General features: G+C 40.7%; 1 protein-coding gene across 2 annotated transcripts in view; it reads right to left on the reverse strand.

Moving 5' to 3' along the window:
- Positions 1–24563, reverse strand: part of EFL1 (elongation factor like GTPase 1) — a 155469-nt gene that overhangs the window by 40378 nt on the left and 90528 nt on the right. For both annotated transcript variants that reach the window (XM_030577562.1, XM_030577561.1), the window contains one exon: positions 7866–7997. In XM_030577562.1, coding sequence (XP_030433422.1) covers positions 7866–7997 — 132 coding nt within the window. The remainder of the gene's footprint in view (positions 1–7865; positions 7998–24563) is intronic.

Consider the following 24563-nt stretch of genomic DNA (forward strand, 5'->3'; position numbering starts at 1 on the left):
GCTCTGATCAGCACAGGTGACCACGCAGAGCTCATCAGCACAGGTAACAATGCAGTCTCTTGAGAATCGAAAAAGAGCTCCAGCATGGACGGCACGGGAGGTACTGGATCTGATCGCTATATGGGGAGAGGATTCTGTGCTAACAGAACTCCATTCCAAAAGACGAAATGAAAAAATATTTGAAAAAATTTCCAAGGCTATGATGGACAAAGGCCACACCAGGGACTCAGTGCAGTGCAGAGTGAAAGTTAAGGAGCTCAGACAAGCCTACCAGAAAACCAAAGAAGCAAACGGAAGGTCCAGGGCAGGACTGAAAACATGCAGCTTCTACGCTGAGCTGCATGCAATGGAGGTCCGCCACCACTACCCCACCCCTGTCCGTGGATTCGGAGGCGGGGTTGTAATCTCAGCCATGGTTGAGGATTCTGTGGACGGGGAGGAGGAAGAGGAGGACAAGCTTTCAGAGAGCACACAGCACTCCGTTAGCCCCAACAGCCAGGAGCTTTTTCTCACCCAGACGGAATTACCCTCCCAGCCCTCCCAAGCCACTAGCCCAGACAGTGAAGCCATGGAAGTGACCTCTGCTGAGTGTACCTTTGTAAATATAAAACATAGTTTAAAAGCAAGCGTTTTTTAATGATTGATTTGCCCTGAAGTCTTGGGATGCATTCGCGGACAGTACAGTTATTGGAAAAGTTTGTTAACATGTCTGGGGATGGAGCGGAAATCCTCCAGGGACATCTCCATGAAGCGCTCTTGGAGGTACTCCAGAAACCTTTGCAGAAGGTTTCTGGGCAAGGCAGCCTTATTCCGTCCACCATGGTAGGACACTTGACCACGCCATGCATGCAGCAAGTAATCGGGTATCATTGCATGACAAAGCCTAGCAGCGTATGGTCCCGGTGATTGCTGGCAGTCAAGAAACATCCATTCTTTATCTTGCTGTGTTATCCTCAGGAGAGTGATATCGTTCATGGTAACCCAGTTGAAATTCATGAATTTAAGTAAGGGGACAGAGATGGCCATTCCTACTGGGCTGTTTGCCTGTTGCTTAAAAGAAATCCTTCCTTGCATGTAGCCAAGCAGGGGGAGGGGAGGAGGGAAATAGCGCTGAGCTTTTTCACGTTTGGCTATCAGGGATCTTCCCTGCTACCAGCCACGCGGTGGGCGGGGGGAGGGGAAGAGGGGTGATTAGCAGTGATCTTCCATGATACCAGCCATGCGGGGGGGGGGGGGGGTAAAGCAATCATCCCACAGAATTGGAGGGGGTGGGTGACTTCTGCTGCTGCATGTTAACAGGAAAGAAGCATCACTGAATGGGATTTGCTTGGTATTTGGGAAAGGAGGACACTGTGTATATGAAGGCTGCAGAAGCCGAAAGACAATGGCTTACCATGGCCGCATGCAAGCTGAATTTTGATGCCCAGGCCTGCGTCTGTGAGATCTGTAACATCAGAGCCACAGGCACTCAATATTAAGATGCAGAATGTGACCTTGTAGTAAAATCACATGTGCTATGTAAGGTGAATAGTGTTGTTCACTGTGAAAGAGTATAATCATTGTTCTGTAAAATGTATCTTTTTAAATACTTCTCTCCCTTTTTTCCCTCCCTCATGCAGCTGTAAATTTTTCAAGCCTCCCTACTCCATCCCGAAGGCTATCTCAGATAAGGCGGAGGAAAAAGAAGACGTGAGACGAAATGTTCTCGGAAATCATGGAAGGGACCCGCAATGAAAAAGCTCATCTGAATGAGTGGAAGGACGTGGTATCAAATTACAGGAAAGATGCCAATGAATGTGAGGATAGGAGGGATGAACGTGAGGATAGCAGAGATGCTCGAGATGAGAGGTGGCGGCAGGAAGATCAGAGGTGTAGGCAGGAAGATCAGCGGTGGCGGGATGCAACGCTGGGGCTGCTGCGTGATCGAACTGATATCCTCCGATGTCTGGTAGAGCTTCAGGAAGAGCAGCGGGGTCAAAGAGTGCCGCCGCAGCCCCTGTGTAACCACCCTCACCCCTCACCATGTTCCATGTCTTCCTCACCCAGATGTGTAAGAACGCGTGGGGGAAGGCTTCGTGCACCCGCCCACTCCACCCCCGTGGACAGCCCAACCAAAAGGCTGTCATTACTTTGAAATGTTTTTAGTGGCCTTTTCCTTCCCTCCTATCCTCCTCCCAAACCCCATCCGGGATACCTTGTCAGTTCTCTCCCTCTTTTTATAATGACTTTTTAATAAAGACTACATGATTTTTAAACGATAGTGACTTTATTTCCTTAAGCAAGCTGTAATCGAAGGGGGAGGGTGGGTTGCTTACAGGGAATGAGTCAATTGGGGGGGGTCATCAAGAGGAAACAAACACAACAGTTACACGATACCCTCGCCCGTGATTAAACTCATTTTCAAAGCTTCTCTGATGCGCACCACTTCCTGGTGTGCTCTTTTAATCGCCCTGGTGTCTGGCTGCGCGTAATCAGCAGCCAGGTGATTTGTCTCAGCTTCCCACCCCTCCATAAAGGTCTCCCCCTTACTCTCACAGAGATTGCAGAGCACACAGCAAGCAGCAATAACAAAGGGGACATTGGTATGGCTGAGGTCTGAGTGAGTCAGTAATATGCGCCAGCGCGCCTTTAAACAGCCAAATGCACATTCTACCACCATTCTGCACTTGCTCAGCCTGTAGTTGAACAGCTCCTGACTACTGTCCAGACTGCCTCTGTATGGCTTCATGAGCCATGGCATCAAGGAATAGGCTGGGTCACTCAGGGTAACTATAGGCATTTCAACATCCCCAACTGTTATTTTCTGGTCTGGGAAGTAATTCCCTTGCTGCAGCCATTTAAACAGAGTAGTGTTCCTGAAGACGTGAGCGTTATGAACCCTTCCTGGCCATCCCACGTGGATGTTGGTGAAACATCCCTTGTGATCCACCAGTGCTTGCAGCACCATTGAAAAGTACCCCTTGCGGTTTATGTACTGGGTGCCCTGGTGCTCCGGTGCCAAGATAGGGATATGGGTTCCATCTATCGTCCCCCCCCCCCAGTTAGGGAATCCCATTGCAGCAAAGCCATCCACTATGACCTGCACGTTTCCCAGAGTCACCACCTTTCGTAGCAGCAGCTTAATGATTGCTTTGGCTACTTGCATCACAGCAGCCCCCACAGTAGAATTTCCCACTCCAAATTGATTCCCGACTGACCGGTAGCTGTCTGGCGTTGCAAGCTTCCAGAGGGCTATTGCCACTCACTCCTCCACTGTGAGGGCTGCTCTCATCTTGGTATTCTGGCATTTCAGGGCAGGGGAAAGCAAGTCACAAAGTTCCATGAAAGTGCCCTTACGCATGCGAAAGTTTCGCAGCCACTGTGAATCGTCCCACACCTGCAAAACTATGTGGTCCCAGCAGTCTGTGCTTGTTTCCCAGGCCCAAAAATCGGCGTTCAACAGCTAGAACCTGCCTCATTACCAGGAGGATCTCCAAAGCGCAGGGGCCCGTGGTTTGAGAGAATTCTGTGTCTATGTCCTCATCACTCTCGTCGCCGCGCTGCCGTAGCCTCCTGCTCCTCCTCGCCTGGCTCTGCAGGTCCCGGTTCAGCATAGACTGCACGAGAATGCGCGTGGTGTTTACAACGTCCACTATTGCAGTATTGATCTGAGCAGGGTCCACGCTTGCCGTCCTATGGCGTCTGCACAGTTCACCCAGGAAAAAAGGCATGAAACAGTTGTCTGCTGCTTTCACGGAGGGAGGGGTGAGGCTGTACCCAGAACCAGCCACAACAATGATTTTTGCCCCATCAGGCACTAGGATCTCAACCCAGAATTCCAAGGGGCAGGGGAGACTGTGGGAACTATGGGATAGCTACGGGATAGCTACCCACAGTGCAACACTGGAAAATCGACGCTAGCCTCGGACCATGGACGCACACCGCCGAATTAATGTGCCTAGTGTGGCCGCATGCACTTCACTTTATACAATCTGTTTTACAAAACCGGTTTATGTAAAATCGGAATAATCCCGTAGTGTAGATGTACCCTATTACTCCAGGAATGGGGAACCCTTTTTGTATCGGGGCCATAGACCAACTGAAAACAGAAATGGTGGGCCATGCACATTAAACTCGCCTGCTGGGGAGGGTGCCGAGACTCAGCCTCCTGCCCGCAGCATGGCGAGCTGGCACTCGTGCAGCCCCGCAGGGGGGTGGGGGAGGGAAGTGAGGCACCAAGATTCGGAAGCCATCCTGACCCCCGGCTCCTGTGTGGTGGGGAGAGACAATGCTCACTGCTCCAGCCCCACAGGTGGGAAGCCCCAAGCCTCGGCACCCTGGGGCTGGATCCACAAATGCCAGCTCACCGCTCATCCAGCTGTGGGGGGAAGCCCCAAGCCTTCACTCCCCCCTTGCCCCTCAGGTTAGTTGAAGTGGGGGGAAGAAAATGAGCAAGGGGCCGAATCTGGCCCGCAGGGCCTAGGTTCCCCACCCCTGCATTACTTAAAACACTGAGGGTATGGCTACATTTGGAAGTGTGAGTGTAGTCGGAGTGGCAGTGCTGGGAGAGAGCTCTCCCAGCGCTGCATGTAAACCACATCCTTTGCGGGTGTAGTGTGCAGCGCTGATTACACTGACGCTTTACAGCGCTGTATCTTGCAGCGCTCGGGGGGTGTTTTTTCACACCCCTGAGCGCGAAAGTTGCAGCGCTGTAAAGTGTGAGTGTAGCCATGGCCTGGAACAGTCAATGGTACAGTGACCAGTAATTTGTAACGCACTAACTTCCCTTTTTGTCCTATGACTACAGGAGTGTTAATAGGCCACTTCACCTTGAATGGTCCCTTAAAATATGTGCTAACTACTTATGCTGAACTATTTGTTCAATCTTGTATTTAGCTGTGATTCTCAGACCTGAAGAAGAGCTCTGTGTAGTTCAAAAGCTTGTCTGTTCAGCAACAGAAGTTGGTCCAATAAAAGATATTACCTCACCCTCCTTGTATCTCTAACTGCCCAGTAACACAGTCCAACCCTAATCTGCAGAACATATAGTTTTAATGTTACAGAAAATTTTGTAACTGAACAGAAATTACTTTGATTCTGTCAATATTTCAGCAACAAATGGAAACTGGACAAATTGAAATATGATGAGATTACAATAAAAGTATTCTTCAGCAAAGAAGTTATTCAGTTGGAAGAAAGGTTGTCAATATGTATCAATAGACTAATGATATACCATAAAAAAACCACTGTAATGTTAAAAACTCAAACCCAGGCATGTTTACATTTAACAAAACACAAGGATTTTGAAAGAACAGAAATAAAAAATCCAGATATTAGGTGGTTCCGCAGCTGTGGAACTCTGAGGATAGAAAATTCATCAGGAGCAGGGGTACACGATCACAAGTTACCTGCAACTGCCAATCTATTGAGGACCGGAGATGACGGGCTCACACAGTCCACAAAGCGAGGGTGAGGCCAAGCCATTCAGCAGACATGCTGATTCAGCACCTTACCGTCAACCTCTCCTGACAGGATTGCAATGGCTGGACTTTAAAGCTATTGCCCTCTCCCCCCAAGTCAATTATGGAGGGGTAGGGTGAGGAGGCTCATATGGTGCTGCAAGAGTGAATCTGGCCCACTAGCTCCACTCAGCTTTATGCATGCATTTTTGTTTGATATGCAGTTAGTAACTATTTCTTTATTCAATTTAAAAGCAATATACCCTCTGTCTAATGATAATGCAGGCGTTTGAAAGATCAGGCTTAAGTTTTACCCCCCACCCCAAACGTAAGTTCTACATATACAAAAACAGTTATCCTCTTTGGTACATTTGATGATGTAGTCCTCCCAGAGGATCTGATAGTATACTTCTCTTTTTAGGTCGCTGGTATGTTGTCTGAGTTCTAGTATCAGCACAGTCATCGCTAAATAATTCTGTTATTAAATCAGATTTCACATTTGAGCTGAAAATACACCAGCAATGTCTAATTTGAAAGTTAACAACAGTTTTAAAGTATATTAAAAAAGCATGAACTAAAGGACGGCCATTGCATCCCTCGGCCCGTGCCGCTTCCTGCAGCCCCCATTGGCCTGAAATGGTGAACTATGGCCAGTGGGAGCTGCGATCAGCCAAATCTGCAGATGCTGCAGGTAAACAAACTGGCCTGGCCCACCAGTGGCTTTCCTGATGGGCCACGTGCCAAAGATTGCCGATCCCTGGTGTAATGGGAGATATGTCAGGCAGTGACAATGACAGGTAAATCATAAGACCTTAAGGTTATTTAGCTTAGCATTTACATTTTCTTGTTTTCCTTACTGCAATAGTCATTATTTTAAGATAGACACAGGTGAAGGATTCTCTCTGTTTAGACTTATTTTTTGAGTGGAATGTTTGAAAAATATGAGAGACAAGTGGGTGAGGTAATATCTTTTATTGGACCAACTTCTGTTGGTGAGAGAGACAAGCTTTCAAGCCACACAAAGCTCTTCTTCAGGTCTGAGAAAGGTATCAAATATGGTACGCCTAAAGAGAGGAACTAGCAAACTTAACATTGTCAGCCTACGATCTGGGGACCAAAGGGGAAGAACATTAATCTCAGAGTGTTATACAGAAGGGAACTGTATTTACTAGTGCAACTCCTGAATGTCTGAATCACAATGATGAGTACAAATAAGGGTACTGAGGGGAGACAGAGGAAAAAAAGTCTTTCAAGCAGATAGTTCTTCTTTGTTTCCATGTAATAACATATTTAATCCCTTTGTGATCCAATGACCGTCTTAATCTTTTTGTCACAGCACTTTTCTCCAAAACTTTTCTTCACAGCAGTAAGAAATGTGTCCGACCCCACATTAATAAAATGAATAAAACACAAGTTAAAAAGTTCTCCAGTTACCATTAATTTTGGTGAGCACATGATGTTATAAAAGTGAAGTACATTTGTCTGGTTCTGTATATTATATTTTCAATATGTAAACATAGGATGAAACCCATGAACCATATGGATTTCAGATGGAGTTTAATTCTTTAGGTTTTTCTCTTATCCCTCCCCCCCATTTGTCCCTATATTTATTTTGAGGTGTATTTGCTTGAAGTCCTTTAAACTCAGCTTTACCTTGGTGATCACAATTTTTTTCCAGTAGCTGTGACATTTATTCTGTTATTGAAGGGGCTGATTTAGATTTCCAGTAAAAAGTGTAACTTTAACAAATAAAAAAGTCATACATACATCATACAATAGCCTTCTGAAAATATTTTTTTCTTTTCTGATTCCATAGAAACTAGAGGAATTGGTTTATATTCCTTTTTAGTATAGCATAAATATGACTAAAAGTGATATTTTAAAAAGATAAGTCCTATGTCCCATAGTTCCAATGCAATTTTAAAAAATTGTTAAAAATAATGTGTCCTGATTATGGGGCAATCCTGTAAATACTTATGCAGATGAGACGTTAATAGGACGAAAATCCTTGTACAAGGATATTTTCTCTTGGAATGTAAATAAACTGCTATTTGGTAAAGACAAAATTTACTGTTCAGAAATATCTGCGAGCTGGAGAGAAGGTCTTCCCTCCAAGGAAAGCTTCTGGCTGTATGTATGCACATGTAATATATGCATATGATTCTTTTTATCATTTATTATAGCCGTTTCCAGAAACATGTACCGGTATCAATGCCTCCTGTAGGACTGGGGCCATGTACCGGTATCAATGCCTCCTGTAGGACTGGGGCCATAAATAACACCACATTTTATACTGAAAAATATGATACTCCCCTTCCTGCTTAAGGAAAAAGTTAATATTCAAAGACCACCCTGTCAAAACTTCACTTATAAAGCTATTCTTCAAAAATGAGTTTCACTTATAAAAGAGAAAAACTAAACTCTTACTTGGATGTTTTGGTTCAACAGCAACTCGCACAATAGGGGTAGCTTCAAAGTTGAGAGGTGTAAATGGTGGGCAAGCTGGTGACGTTGATAAAGTTGCTGACTTCAGTACAAACTCTTGCAAACCTCCTATTCCTAATAAGCACAGAAAACAGAAGTTTACATGTATAAAAGAGGAAAACTTACCATAGTAAAGTACAGTACATTTTATCAAAATCGAATAAAAGTTACCTTACCCTCTCAAAGCAATACTAGAAAAAAAATTATTCTGATTACAACAAGGATGTGGCAACAAGAGACTTAAAGAAGTTCTCTCTGTTCTTACAAGACATTTGCTAAGCTACCTTTACACAATTTGGATATGGAGAAGATTCAGTCTGGGGTATGGAGATCATATTTTCTGGCCTCAATACACACTGACTTCCCTTTTTAAATTTTTGAATGAACAATGTATATTAGATGCAGATTAAGAAAGGTAGGCTTTTAAACATAGTGATACATGCTAGAAAAAGGATGAAGACTTTTCCTCATATTCCAGTTTTTTCCCTTTATGTGAAGCTATTCTGTTGTGGTTTGACGTTGCAACATGAAATACTGGATGTAACTTGACACTGAGTCAGTGAGTCACAAGGTCTTAACCTAAAACATTGAGTCCTGTTGGAGAGGATGAAGGGAATTAGCCCAACATTTAGTGATTAAAAACAGAAAAACCACAGAGGAGACAAATGAATAACAGTTGTACTTATGTAAAATAGCTGTTGTAAATACACATTTAGTTTTGGCTGCCAGGTACAGTATGGCTGGTTCCTGCCTGCTGCCTTCAAATTATAAATATGAGGAGCAAAACCCCTAGCACACATGGACATTATTTATAACTCACTAGTAATAGCTGCAGCAATGACAACCTGACATAGTAAAAAAATGGCAAAGGTTATATAGATAAATGCAACCATTTTTACTGGTTTTACGACAAATGCTAATTGAAATTTTGAAATTGGAAACATATCTGAAGATGAAAGGGAACATTAATAATACACATACCCTTAATAACTAAGGATTTCAGAAGCAAACCTCTTAAACTTGAAGTTCTCAATTTTAAGCAAGTGTAGGATATTAAATTTGAATGTGTAGGATGAGTGTGTGCTTCCCTTTACAACAGACCAGCAACCAAGTATGAGCAGAGCAATGCTTTTCTTGAGCCTTCATTGTCACAACACACTTATACTTTATTTATTTATTTATTTATTTATTAGTGTGGTAGACTTGAGGCCAGGCCCAGAGTTGGTCTGTTCTCACATCACCACCTTGGCCTGAGCTATTGCATCTCTAGAAAAGCCAACCCATCATAAAGTCAGCATCTGCAGCATTAGGCTGCTTCTACAGCTCAGAGGGCTTCATTTTTTGGCCAACTGGGTACATTGTAACTGGAAATGTTACTACTTGGCAAAAACCTGCCTCAGAGTAACTGGAAGTAATAGAAAATCCAAAAGTTTAAAAATAGCATAGCAGATGCTATGAAGGAAAAACTTCTTCATAAACAGATCCTGCATCTGACCTATGACCTTAATACACCACTACTTTTTGCTCATGAAATGAAAAACACACACTGGACCTTCATCATTGCCAAGAACTGAGCCAACGGATGGTCAGTTTATTCTGTTCTTCAGCTGGTAAATAAATAACGATGTACAGGGAAGTGAGCTGCTTCTTTTCATAGCACTATATGAACCAGAGGAATCAAGTTACCAAATCTGTTATTTCAGATTAAACTTACCTCTTTGCTGATGTATATTAGAGTATAAAAAAGAATCAAGTAAAAAAACACTAACAAGGCACAGAGCGAATGTGTATTATATTGGCATCTGGCAATGCAGTCAAAACCTGTCAGTGTTTCCATCAAAATCCCAGTATGAGAGGTTTATAGCTTTGCATGCTAAATTACAGCATGAAGCAATTAGAATAGCCAACTCCCAACCCAGATGTGAGTTTTAATTTATTTAGTGTGGCCAATTTTGATGTAAATCTGTGCAAAACCTATCAAGATACAGGGGCTTCAGATGTTTTGCATGCCTAATAGATTTCAACAGGACTTTGCAGATTTACAGATGAAATTTGTGTGTACCAATAAGGTGATTATGAAAGTAACATTTTCAATGAATAATATTTTAGTACACAAAATTTTAATGATGACAGTATATAAATAATTCCAATTTACCAGATAAAATGAGAATAAACGGATTATAGTAGTTACATAGCCATGGTGAAAATACCTTAAACATTTAATCATTAGGTTTAAACCACTGCAAAGTCTATAAAGATAACTTGTTATTTCAGATATTCTAAACAACAATACTCAATATATTAACAACTATTTGCATTACGGATACGCAACAGCTACTCCTTAGTTAAGTCAGTAATTGGCTTTGCACTGTAAGACTGTTTTTGTTCCCTCCAGCAGCTAACTTCATTAAAACAAGGCCATTTTGCCTGACAATTCTTATTTGTGATGTGATCACCTTGCAGAGGAAGATTTTTGGGGACCAGAGAGAAGACAGAATTTGACAGAAAAAATATAAACTGTTTGAGAGATAAGAGTTTGAAAAATTATTGGTATTTTCCTTTTAAAAATGTTCACTACATTATTTTGAATAGTCATCTCTCAAAAACAAACAGTCTACAAAATCTAAATGTGGTTAATTCAATGAAGAATTATGTCTTTAGGAAGTTTTAAGATTAATTTTCAAATTATTTGGTATGATTTTTTTAAAACCACTCCAGTCAGCAAGGTCAGGCAGTGTGTTGTAGTTTATAAACTCTGCAGAATTAGTGTGTGTCACTTAGGTCATGGTGTGATGTTCCCCTCTGGTGTTATCCGGACCAGTGATCTGCTGGGTCACTCCAATCCTTGACTCTGGTAGCCAGCCTTACCCGGCTCTGTTGTGAGAACCTCCATTCCTAGGCTGTTCTCACACAGCCTCAGGCATGTAAGATGCTCCTTGGATTGTGCAACTGAATGATACTAGCCAACTATCTCCAGTCCCAAACACAACCCTAGGAACCTCCATCTTGCAATGTCCAGTTATGTCCGCTGGATGCTGCAAGCTTATATGAGTTTGTCAATTTAACAAAGAAATTGATATGGACCAAGCTCGTTATCCCAAGGGGAGTCTCTGACACGCTTCAAACCAAACACACTGCTTCAGGTAGAATAAACAAACAAATTTATTAACTACAAAGATAGATTTTATGTGATATTAAGTGACAGGCAAAAAGTAAGAGTGGTTACCAAAAAGAAAAGAAAATATAGGCACGCAGTCCAAACTCTCAACCCTATTAGACTGGGAAACATCTAGATTAAGTAGTTTTTCTCACCCCACTGGATTATATTAATGTAACACATCCTCATTTTATTTCCTAGCTGAAAGCAAGGGCTCAAAGTCCAGTTCTGATGGCAAAGAGCCCTATTCAGCAAACTGTTATTATTGTCCATATCTTTTCTCCTGTGCATATTCCCACTGATGTTAAAATAACTACAGTGGGGAGTAAGGATATACATGGTACTGTTTGTAGGATCTGGCTCCTGTGTAGAAGAGTGGAACCCAGGGATCGGACAGGAAGTGTCCAAACAGGAGGTTATGTGAGGACACTACAACAGAACAGTCACTTCCCTCACTCTCTGTCTTCTACTCTGAGGTCTTGTTTACACTAGAGATTTCAACCATTGGAGGTCACCTACTGGTACAGTTCACTAATGCAAGCATCTGCTGAAGGTAGGGAAAACAACTATACGCTGCCTTTGCTTTGGTACAGTTGACCCCTACTTGAAACCTGGATAAACTACATCAATGTAAATTGTGGCTTATACTGGCCTTTTTACTAGACATTTGCACTAGTGCAGCTAAGCTGGTGGCTGGCCACTAGTTGCTGAAATTGGGGACCATTCCCAAATTGATGAAGTCTAAGGAGCAGGTCTGGGAAGGCAAACAAAAGAGTAGACCACAGTGCAAAAGCGTTACTGTTATATTTACTAACAAATTTACTCTTCATTGGTTTTGCTGATACAGACTAACACAGCTACCACTCGAAAACCTGTTATATTTACCACATACAAAACTATTTAAGAATTTACCTTGGCAAAAATCAGGAAAAAATATTTGTAAAGGATAACCCAACTTCTTATGCAAAATAAGACATATTGATGCCTTTTGAAAAGGACTGTATCTTAAATGTCATCTCTGACCATAGCAGAGCTGCTTCATAATAATTTGTGAATACTATATGCGATGTTGAACTGGTTATTGGGATATTTATTTTATTAATACACTGGTTTAGTTTAATTAAGGAGCTATGGGAAAAACAAGCAGGATGGGAACGGATGGCTCAAGACAAGTCACTTCTCAGGAAACACTTGAGAGTTGTTAAGACTCTTGGAAACACAAGATATGAGAAGAACTGTGGCACATTTAAGAAGTAAAATATCCTCAAAAGATCAGAGGAATTGTTTGGGGGAACTAGACTGAGATACATGAAACCCTACTGGGAGAGTCTGAAGAAATTAGGTCTGCCTAGGTTATCATCAGGGGATAGGTTTCAGAGTGGTAGCAGCGTTAGTCTGTATCCGCAAAAAGAATGAGGTGCCACAAGCACTCCTCGCATAAGGGGATAGGAAGCCTGTAGGTAAGATAGGCATGTGTGTTAAAATCTGGTGTTTTAAAATCCTTCTTCTCCAAATGCTTTGTTCCAACTGAAAAACAAAAAATGCTTCTGTGTTAAAAAGATAGTATGATCACTATGTATCACTGATCACAGATGCTCAAAGAACTTCAGATATACAAACTCAGTCGGACCAGCAGAGAAATATGCACAGGGTATTTCAGCACATAGTCTAAGAGTTATTATTATTTATTTGTAATATTGCCGCTTTATGCACCCCAGTCATGGACAAAGCCCCCTCTTCCCCTTGTGTTACGTGCTCTACAAACACAAAACTAAAAGATGGTTCCTGCCTCAAAGAACTTACAATGTAAGCATAAGAGGGGAGACAACAGATGGATAGACAGAAGAGGGAGTACAAGTGAGACAATAGGAGTGGTAGATCTGTGGAATTCTACCCCAGGTTACTTAAGGGTAAGAGGCATCACACCTGAGGGGATGTATACAGGGAGTCCAGAAACGGGACTTGGTGCATGTTGGCCTAGCAACTGTGACATCATCCATAACAAATACAGCTACGCTTTTTAATACCTGGCATAAAGGGTGAGATTTCAAAAATGCTTAACAGTGGCCTTACTCTTGTCCTACTGAAATCAATCATCTCCAGAACTGCTAGCTGAAAGTCCTACACATTTTTGGCTGATTTTAAAATGCATTTTTTTTTTTTGGTCAGCTTTTCAACCAAAACCGAATCAAGACAGCAAAAGTTTTTGATGCAAACAAAAAATCCTGTTTTCTTAAAAAATGCTTAGTGGAAAATAAAATAGATTTTTCAGCCAACTGAATTCAGAAGGCTAACTATGCTCCAAAGAGAACCGTACTGAAAATAGGGAAGGGAGAATGTTTAAAGAGGATACAAACTAATGTTTTCTTTTGGGATTGGATCATTTTGATTTTAAAGCAGTTACATATTAAGAATACAATCCACATAAAAGTGTAACTACAACCTCATTTTTTACACAGGCTCTGTTCAGATTGGTTTGGCAAACTGTTCACATTGTCCTGAGAAAGTGAATTTTAATGATCATTAGAGATAGTATCTTTATAGTGGTTACCAACCTGTGAGTTCAAAAGAAACACTGGATTAACATAAATGCCCTACTATACAGACCATGGAATAGTGTTAAGGAAAATGCTGGAAGCTCAATCACTTGTACATTTAAAACTAGTCTGAACAAATCACTAGCAAACATGCAACAGGGAGCAAACCTGCACTGATAGGAAAAGGAAAGACCTTGGTTAATCTAATCTATTTCTAGACTATTATAACTATTTGTATTAGTAGCTTCGAGCAACAAATCAACGATGTGTGTAGTTGCATCACTTATGTTCTGGCCAAAGTATGAAAAATAAATTATGATGTGGTTAACAACAAAAGTAAATAGAAGTGCCAAGATATTATGATTGAAATTTTCAAAGTGGTCTAGGATGTTTAGGACGTATCTTTATTTGCTTTTTGGTTCTGTATTTAGCTGTCACCCATCACACCTTACACAAAACAATTGTGACCTTTAAAGGTAAAGCATACCTTTTCAACAGAACTCAATTGTCAAGATATGGACACATGATAGATATATTACAGGATACAAGTAATTAATCTCTCTTGAGGTGAGAAGAATTAGTATGTTCCTTCTAGATGCAAGAAAATGCAGCAAAGCACAACACTATTAGAAAACTATTTCAGTCAGATAAGGAAGTCATTTACTTTGCTGTGTGAAAACCAAACAAAACAAAATAAGGGCTGTTTAAATTTTAACCTCTATCACATTGTTATTAGTCTCAGCACATCAGTTCAGAGGATCTTTATCTACTCTCAGGGATGATATCACCACTTAAGGATCCTTGACTGCTTTGGAATGGAGACCTGTCATGTTTTGGACTAACACTTTAAGTGAACTGAGTAAAACAAAGAGCTAATGGAATAAGCTTCCCAATGAGATACTGTCTCCACTCAAATGTATCACTTCTTATCTATGCTGTTTGTTTAGAAAGATTAAGGCTTTATGACACACAAAGCCTTGGGATTGAAATGCTCCAGGCATACCACTCTGGTCAGTGAAGAAAGACTGAATACTAATACTTGGTTCATGTAAATGGAGACATGATAAGATTTTCTGTAAATTAACCAAATCTTAAAACTAGTATTTATACCTCATTTTGAAGGGTGTTTAAAAATAAAGGCTTTTATAACTCTTTAATACAGTATAAAAAAAGACCAAAGTTGGTATTATTTTCTAAAATATAAGTGATTTATTTGCAAAGAAACATTCTGTAAAGAGCTATTATTAGAAACATCCATGATTACAACTGTCAGCAGGAGACTTACAATTTAAGCAAATCTGGGTTGAAAAACTGTAATTGACTCTTGGAAGTTCCTAACCTCTTTTCAAAGCGCACTGTAAATAAACTTACTTATGCATAGTATTAGTTTGCCCAATACTGCTAATATCAGCTAATATTCATATATTTGGAAATAATATATTTGAGGCTTTCCCTATAAACATCCACAAATCTACCTCATTATTCTCCTTTAAATCCCTTCTTAAAACTCCTTTGCCATAATGTCCACAATAAAATGAACAATGTCTAGGCTGCTGGTGTGCTAATACCACTGCCTATCATGCCAACCAGCGTCGTTTCACTGTTGCCTTGTACTCCCGTCTCCATCTGTTGCCTTTCATCTCATACTTAGATTGCAAGCTCTTTGGGGCAGGGTACTGGTCATGACACTGTGGCTATACAAATAATACATAATAAATAATAAGATGACTACTGACGATATCTGTGGCATTCTGAAAATTTGTGATTCATAGAAAGCAGTAGATCCAGGTCTATAAGGCAGAAGAGAAGAAGATGGTTTCCTTTACTTTGCCCAACTACTTCCCTTCTCTCTTTTTGGAGAACAGGATTTCCTCCAAATGCCCGCTTCTTGTGGACTCCAGTGCAAGACACCTATTTCTGTATTTTCCATACACAAAGCAGCAACTGTGTTAACAAAGTCCACCTCAGTGCACTTAATTTACAACCATTTTACCTATTTCACTTAACTTCCAAGGTGATGATCATAGGGGAGGAACTCCACTGTCATTTTAAGAGACCTTTTTTCAGGGAGAAGAATGCTTTTGGTAAAAGAGTAGAATTTGGTTTAAGAATCTGCCTTTCATATTCCAGGTATCTAAAGTTATTTTACAAAGCAAAGACTTAAATAATGCTAAGTGACTTTAGGCAAGTCAAGTAGCTATTACTGCAAAATAATAGTTCACATACAGCCTTGGACACCTATTATGTCCTCAGATTCACCATGGACTCCAGTGAATCCAATAAGGGTTGCACTTTGGACATCTGAGGGAAGAATTTATTCCTTATACACAGGGCCGGCGCTACTATTTAGGCAGCCTAGGCAATCACCTAGGGCGCCAGGATTATCAGGGGGCGGCATTTTGCCGGGGAGGCGGCAGGCAGCTCCGGTTGACCTGCTGCAGTCGTGCCTGCGGAGGGTCCGTTGGTCCGTGGCTCTGGTGGAGCTGCCGCAGGCACGCCTGCGGAGGGTCCGTTGGTCCACGGCTCTGGTGGAGCTGCTGCAGTCGTGCCTGAGGACGGTCGGCTGCTCCCGCGGCTCCGGTGGACCTCCTGCAGGCATGCCTGTGGCAGCTCCACCGGAGCCACGGACCAACGGACCCTCCGCAGGAATGCCTGCAGCAGCTCCACCAGAGCCGCGGCATCAGCGCGGGGGACGGCGAAATGGCTGTGCGCCTAGGGCGTGAGAAACCCTGGCGCCGGTCCTGCTTATACAATAGAACAGGGGTTCTTAAACTGGGGGTCGGGTCCCCTCACGGGGTCACAAGGTTATTAGAGGGGGGATTGCGAGCTGTCAGCCTCTACACCAATCCTGCTTTGCATCCAGCATTTATAATAAAGTTATATATTTTTAAAAAGTGTTTTTATGTCTACTAGGGGGAGGGGGAGGTCACACTCAGAGGCTTGCTATGTGAAAGGGGTCACCAGTACAACAATTTGAGAACCACTGCATTAGAATCTGTTTTACTAAGGCGAGGGTGGGAGTGTGCGCTAGTCACGACACAAAGGCTATTTCCTAGTATAGATTTTATCAACCTTTTTCAATGTGGACACCTTTACTCCTATTTGTGATTGTCTGGACCACCTCCCTAATCAATCATGATCATATGATCCCTGCAGCAACTTCAGCAATTGCTAACATAGAAAAGCAACATTAGAAAATTATTTGTGTGTTCATAGCTGTTTTCAGCATAACTGCTTTCGTCTTTCTGAATAAAAAAGTTAACCACATTAGCTTTTTATTCTTCATTTCCTTTTCCCATCAATTCTATTTCTCTCAGCAGGAAAAATGTAGAGCCCATATCATGTATCCAAGCCAGGTCTCTTAAAATCACCACAAACCACAGCTTTAGAAATCTTTACCCTAAAGTCTTTCAAGAAAACTGATTTCTATCTCAACATCCATAGAGACTGGTGACCAGAAACTTGAGTTCAATCTCTCACTCTAAAGAAACCTTAAGTCAGTGTCTCCCTAATGGTGGGCCATAACTTACCAGTGGTTCACATAAAAAAAATTCTAAGTGGGTTGCAAAAACAAACAACATGCAGTTGGTGGGTTGCCTCACTAAAATATTTAGGAACCACGGCTTTAAGTCATACAAAAGACACCCAGGACTGAACTACATTTCAGGTGGGACTTGAACATATGCCCTTCTGGCCAGGGAGGAGAGAATCATCAACCAAGACATTAGCTCAGCCATAATATATTCCCCCCTTAAGGATTTTGATACTGTGAGGGTGCAGTTGGTGAGTCGCTTTACTAAAATGTTTAGGAACCACGGCTTTAAGTGATTAGCTCGGCCATAACATATTCCCCCCTTAAGGATTTTGATACTGTGATGGTGCATTAAATGCAGAAAGCAAATGCAGTTGCTCGATTTTTATTGAAGTAATGAGAAATAAGACACAGAAATGCATGAAGACAGACATTTAAGTTCTTTTAGATAAAAAATTGACAGTTCAGAAACTGAAAAGGTATATGTGCTTTCTAAAGAGCTATGTAGGTTCCAGCTAAAAATCAGAGTTTTTAAGATGGAATATTATAGGCGGAGCTAGTATCGCCAACTATTAAGGTTCCCTGACAATTTACATAAAGCCCTTTATTCAGTTGTTTTGTAATTTTTGACAAATTTTAACACTAAGGCTGAAATTTTCCATGCTGGGTGTGTGCCTCGGCCTAAATATTTTTAGGGAAAATTTCAGACAAAATGGTTTTCATTTCCAAGGAAGAGGATAGAAAAGAATACATTTTGCTCATGTTAAGAAGTTATGGTGACTCTTCCTTGGAACAGAGCTGGTGCCTCATTAGCAGGGACTTCAACTTTGGCACGAGGTGTGTGACGTTACACTCCATATTCTTCATAGATATACTGTTATGATATGAATATGGCATAACTAAGATATATTTTATGTTAATATTGAGTCATGTGGGGTATCACTGGAAAGGTTATGATTTACCAAATGTGATTATCCAATCTGTATGAATGTACCGTTTCAGTATCTGAAATTAGGAATACTGACTATGTAACAATTACAATTGTGTGTGTTACTTCGGAAACATCCACCGGACAGCAGCCTTGATGGGCCATTAGGAAGAAACAATAAGACTTCCTAAGAAGCTGGGACATTGTTTTCACACTACAAAGTCAGGTGCTCATGTCACCTGGTACTAAACACCATCTTGGACTTCTAATGCTTTTCCAGTAAAAGGAGGGAGAGGTCAAGACTGGGAAACAAAGAGTTTCCGCCTTATGTAAATTCTATTTAAGGTTGGGCAGTAAGTTGATCTGGGTAGACTCCTCACTGAATCCCCACTAAGGATGACAGCTGGAAAGATCTGAGAAATAAAAAAAAACGGGTAGAGAAAAGAGTTGAGCTCAGGCTGGAAAAGGGATCTGTTCTGTGAAAATGGAGTCTGAAGATTTAAGCTGCCAGCAGGGTAGCCAAGTTTCAAGAATTTCTGCATCCTGCCCAAAAGCAACATTTAGGGTGAGAAATTACTTCTTAAACCCAGTCTCTAAGATCTTAAACTTAGTATGCATGTTTTGTTTTATCTGCTTAGTAATCTGCTTTGTTCTATTTGCTATTCCTTATAATCACTTAAAATCTGCCTTTTTTGTTATAAAACCCAGTTTGTGCAATTTATAACTGGTGGGGATGGCAAGAAGTTGTGCATATCTTCCTCCACAATGAGGGAGGAGGTGAATTTATGAGCTTACATTGTATATATTTCTTTACAGTGCAAGACAATATTATTTGGGGTGTACTTTTCAGAGGGGAGCTGCACTTGAGTGCTGGGCAATGTCCACAGTGAGCTATTTTCATACTCTGTGTGATTCTACAGGTGTTGTGTCCCTATCCGTGTGCGTGCGCTGCCAGAGAGCCTGATTCAGCAAAACTGGGAGAGGAAGCCTAGGCTAGCGCAGCAGGCAGGCTCAGTGAAACCCTAGTACATCCGGTGGCACCCCAAAAGGGAGGTCCAATTCGTCACAGGGTGGACTTGTGTAATAAGCCTCCTGCAGTCCCCATGAAAAATCCAGCTAAATTTGGTCAAGTTATATGCCTTTTCAAAACTGCAATTCGCACATGCTCAGTAGAGATTTTGATTTTAGCAGTTAAAATCTCCAGTCTGCCCTAACTGACCACGCTCAAACTTCTCACACCTCTTAGTGCTGAACAGACTGTGCATCAGACATAGACCAAATAAGCATACTTCATTCAGCCCTGGGTTACAAGGGTGAAGTTGGACTTTCCCCGTAATGGGTTCTACCAGATGTTCCAGGATGGGACTGGGCACTAGAAATGACAGAGTCCCTCTTTCTTGTGCTCTCAATGATCCCCCCTCTCCCTCGCTGGCACATGGGCACCACTGAGGAAGGAAGCTGTCTGATTTGAATGCTGAGGGGAGGGAACTGAGGCAGAGAGAGATTAAGATTAAGTATCCACCAATTCTGGGTGCCCAATTTGAAACACCTAGGATCTGATTTCTCCAAGTACTTGGCATCATATAGCACTTGATAAATAGAAAGAAGTACAGCTTCCATTGACTTCAGCTGCAGCTCTGAGTGCTCAACATTTTGGCAAATTAGACCTCATTGTATTAAGTTGGGCATCCAGAAAGTGAATATCACAATTAGTGATCACTTTAGAAAAGTCTGATGTAAGTGACTTGATAAGCATCACATAGGAACTCTGTTGCAGAGGCCAGAACAGAATCCATTTGTCCAGGGTGCTATTTAATGTGTCTTAATCATGAGACATCCTTCCTCTTCCTGCAATCCCCTGCTTCATTCACTAAACACCTTCCATCTTCTGCAACAAAGGAGGCAAGGTCCTATGGCCAACAGCTTCCTCTACTACAAAGCCCTGATTCATCCCCTGAACAGGGCTATTCTGTGCACTCAGTAAGGCAGCGGTGCTGGTGAAAAATAGTATGTAATTGAAGACTATATCATAATGCATAAACACAAGGAGCTGAATTAAGGTTGCACAGGAAATCTTGCTTTTTGCCATTTCCTAACTTCTAAGCGCTTGACTTTGCAACATGAATGTTCTTTTAGCATAGTGCTTTTTGTGTTTAATTCTATATAAATCCTTTTCAGGATTAGAATAAGAACTAGGGAAGCAAATGTTTTTTAGAAAAAATATATAGAAATATGAATATTTCTTAAAACTCTAGGTTAAAACACTTTTAAGTGATAAAATGAATATATGGCAGACAAATATGGAAAGCACACATCAAAAGATATGCTGATGTAGTCAGGATGTTCTTTGCTGAAATACACAAATTTACTTTGAAGAGTATAAAATCTGAGGCCAACATTACTTGTTAGTCCATATAGGTTTATTGGATTTCACAAATGGGTGAAGCCAAAATTAATATATAATTCCAAAGTTTTAACATATTAGATTACATTTAACTTGCTAAATATTACTAATAAAATACATTAAAAAATCCAATTATATTTTGAATAATGTTTCCCCTATACTGACAAACACATTCAAGGAGCCTATGTAAAAATTCCATGTGCCAAGCTGAGCTAATCTCTGTGGCTCAGAAACAAAGTAAATGAACATGATTTTCAAATAGCTCCAGTTAAACTTCATTTTAATCTAACATTCTTAAAAAACATGCATTTAAGAGAGTGTTAAGACTGCACAATTAAGCACTAAAAAGCCACGAAATTATAAAGTTCAGGTTTGTGTTCATAACTTTAGGTCCGTCCCCTTATTAATATGCACTGACAGATTTTAAGTACATGATACCATGTAACTTGAACAATGCAATTTTTTATATTTATATATTTTATACTTATTATTCTTATCAGCATGACTTGATGTCTTTTTGTATAATATATTAAATTCTCTTCTCTCTAAGGTATACAGCTAACAATTCTGTCAGAGTCCACAGACTACATATTTTCTTTCTGATAAGCAGCACAACCAGCTTTAGGTGCAATTCAGGAGATGAGGCAGTTAAAGCCATTTCAGCTAAACATATATGCTAAGATACAGTAAGTCTCCAGCAGTGGTGGTTTTGTAATGTGACCACATGCCCACTGTAAAATAGATTAAGGACACAACAAATCATTTACCATGAAAGTTTAAATCTTAATAGGTAACCTGTCAATTAAATTAATAGTTCCATTATTATATGGGGAATGTGTTTAACATCATCCAAAGCATCTTAATGCTAAAGGCTCTCTGAAACATAAAACAAATTTTAGTGATAATTACTTTGAGTAAATTATTTTAATTTGACCTGACAGGGATACATCTGAATTAACTTACTACTTGAAAAAAAAAATGACCATCAGAACTTTAGAGGCTGTTTAGTGTGCTTGCTGTAGCAAACAACTAAGTTTATGGCTACACTTGACATTTCAAAGCGCTGCTTTGAAGTGTGAGTGTGGTCGGAGCGCCAGCGCTGCACGTAAACCACATCCCTTACCGCTGTAGCTTGTAGCGCTGGGAGCCGTGCTCCCAGCGCTGTGGCACTGATTATACTGAGGCTTTACAGCGCTGTATCTTGCAGCGCTCAGGGGGGTGTTTTTTCACACCCCTGAGCACGAAAGTTGCAGCGCTGTAAAACGCCAGTGTAGCCATGGCCTAAGATGTAGGAAAGTTTGTTTCAATACAGTCAGCCTGAAATCACCCTGAAATCCTGAACTAGTATCTTTCATTTCACTGTGCTTGAGGGAAACCATGAAACTGCATGTTACTAAAAAAAACAGATGTTTCATTTGAATTTAGTAACCATAGATAAAGGAAATAACTTTGCTTAAACGACATCTAAGATAAAAATGAAGAAAACCTGCCATAAAACTGTGGAAATACTCAACTTTCTGACTAACAAGGTCATCACTTTTTCTTTCAGCATGATAACAGTGCTTTTCTAAGGGTGTCACACTGACAGCACTGGAAATTGCTGAGAAGCTTCCTTACACTGCTGTACCACTGTCTCAGGGCTCACCTGGAGATAATCACCTTTAGGCCTGAGGCAAGAGTAATTCAGTCAAAAATGTTCCTTCCTTGTCCCCTATGCTGACACCATCAACAAAGGTTCCAGTTACAATGTGGACACCTGCCCGCTAGAATCTGAACAAAGAACATTAACTGATCATCAGTGATACTTCACAAGACTGCTCTGCACAAATTGTAAGATATAAACATTAACACTCTAAAATTGCAGCTGCGAAAATTTAAATTCATCCAATCCCACAAAAAATGAACAACGAATGAACTAACTTTCCAATACAGGACTAGTGATAACCACAAAAAGAGATGAATATGATGCAAGCTCAGAGATATTTCCACAAAACCACGATTATACTTGGCCTACACACAAGTTATATAAAGAAAGATTTTTCTGTGTATATTTGGCAGCTGTTCGTCCCTTTCAGCTGTGTTTCTGGGTAATTTTTTCAAAACTGGCAAAACAATCTGGTTCTGCAGCCCTGAACCTGTGTATTTATGATTTTTGAAAGCTTGAGGTTTTTAACTTGTTTTATCTTGATCTTTTATTTACACGAGTAAGCCTTACAACAAGAAGCCAAGAGAGAAAAGAATTATGAAAAAAAATTGCCAACCACTGATCTGAAATTAATGCCTGTCCTGTTAATATTGAAATGATCAAAAATGGAAAATAGGCCAAAAAGAAGCCCCAGAATGACTGAAATTTGTGGCCATCTGCCCTCAACGTTAGTTTTTTAAATATTAAAAAACTAACCTCGAAGATCTGCCATTAATGTACTTTTTTCATCTACCCCATAGTCAAATGGAAATGAGCACACATGCCATGTACCACCATGCTGCTTCTGTTTACATTCAATAATTACATCTACTGTAGGAAAATTAAATACTTCAAGCATGCAAATTCAGTTTCCAGCCTTCGGGTCAAATCTTGAGGACGCTCCAGGGTGGCTACAGAAGATCAAAATTACAGCAGGAAACATACAGAGCAGAGGCACTGTGTGGGGACTCCACTCCATCCACTATACCTAAAAGAATTACGCTACATGGTGGCTTTTTTCATGGGCCCGTACTGGGATTTGGGAAGACTATTGTAGGTGGGTCTGGAAAGTAGAAAAGTTGCAAGTGCATCCATTAACTAGAGAAATTCTCTGAACACTAAGATGAATGTATATACAGGGGTAGAGTGTGGCTGCTACTACCACTCATATAGTAGTTATTATGGCCATGCTGTGCAATAGCTCAGTGTGCCATGTCTCTTGGTGAGGAGGGAAGATTCAGTTCCTGACATACTTCTACGATAAAGGGTAAATTGGAAGAACTTTTCTAACCCCCACATTAGATTCAATGACAAAAAAGGTGTTAAGGTGTATCCACTAAGAATATGTTTTCTGCGCTACCAGGAGCGTGAATATATTTTTCAAAGTGACTTTGAAAGGAATTTTATGACATTAAAAAAGACCTGAAACGTTTTTGTTGTTGTTACTGCTGCTTTAAAGGATGATTACTCTTTTTCTGCATTACAAATTTAAGTCTCATCAAGACTGGAAGAATCTATGACGTCTGGAGAGCTTGTGAAAATCACCACAAGTGGAAGTTGAGCTGGTCAGAGGAAAAGACATTTTTAGTCAGACAGACTACAACTCTTTTTTGGGGTTGTTCACATCTATTTGATTCCAATAGCTAATTAATACTGTGACTAAAGAAAGCTTCTGTTAAAAGATCTAACTTCATCAACCTTCAGTTAAAGTGCCAGGAGCTCAAAATAAATCTCCCATACTTTCCAATGGTCCTCCAATAAAGCCAAGGAAGACTAAACAGTACATTCATTAAATTTTCAAGGTTAAAAAAAAAGGGGGGAGGGAGGAGAAAAAATCAAAACTTTGTTTTAAAATAAACTTTTCAGGGCCATTTCATACATCATAGGAAGCAAAAAACAACCCCAAAAACAAAACAAAACAACCCCCTCCCCCAAATAAATGAATACGCTCAATTTTACAAAATTCTTTGCTGATCACCTTTAATATTTCCCTCCGATCTCACATGATTTTGTCAGACAAACACACACACACACACACACACACACACACACACACACACACACACACACACACACACACACACACACACGGTGTGCTGTTTTTTAATGAATCTTATAAGGGTAAGAGAGTGAGAAGGGAAGAAACTTTCTGATCCAAAATTTGTTTTGCTAAAAAAAGCATCAGCATTACCTTCCCTGTTTGTTTATATACAGATGGAAATCTCAAAAGGCCAAGAATAAATGTGTTAGCTAATACATGGCTTATTAGAAAAATAATCTCTTCCAATAGTAAACATGTATGCAAACATAGTGCTGCCATAATATCCATGTCTGTCAAACTAAATGGCAGCAAGAGTGACAGCGGCTATAGCTGAAAACCAAAGCACTGCAAAATCATA

Source organism: Gopherus evgoodei, chromosome 10, assembly GCF_007399415.2.
Source record: "Gopherus evgoodei ecotype Sinaloan lineage chromosome 10, rGopEvg1_v1.p, whole genome shotgun sequence".
Lineage (NCBI taxonomy): Eukaryota > Metazoa > Chordata > Testudines > Testudinidae > Gopherus > Gopherus evgoodei.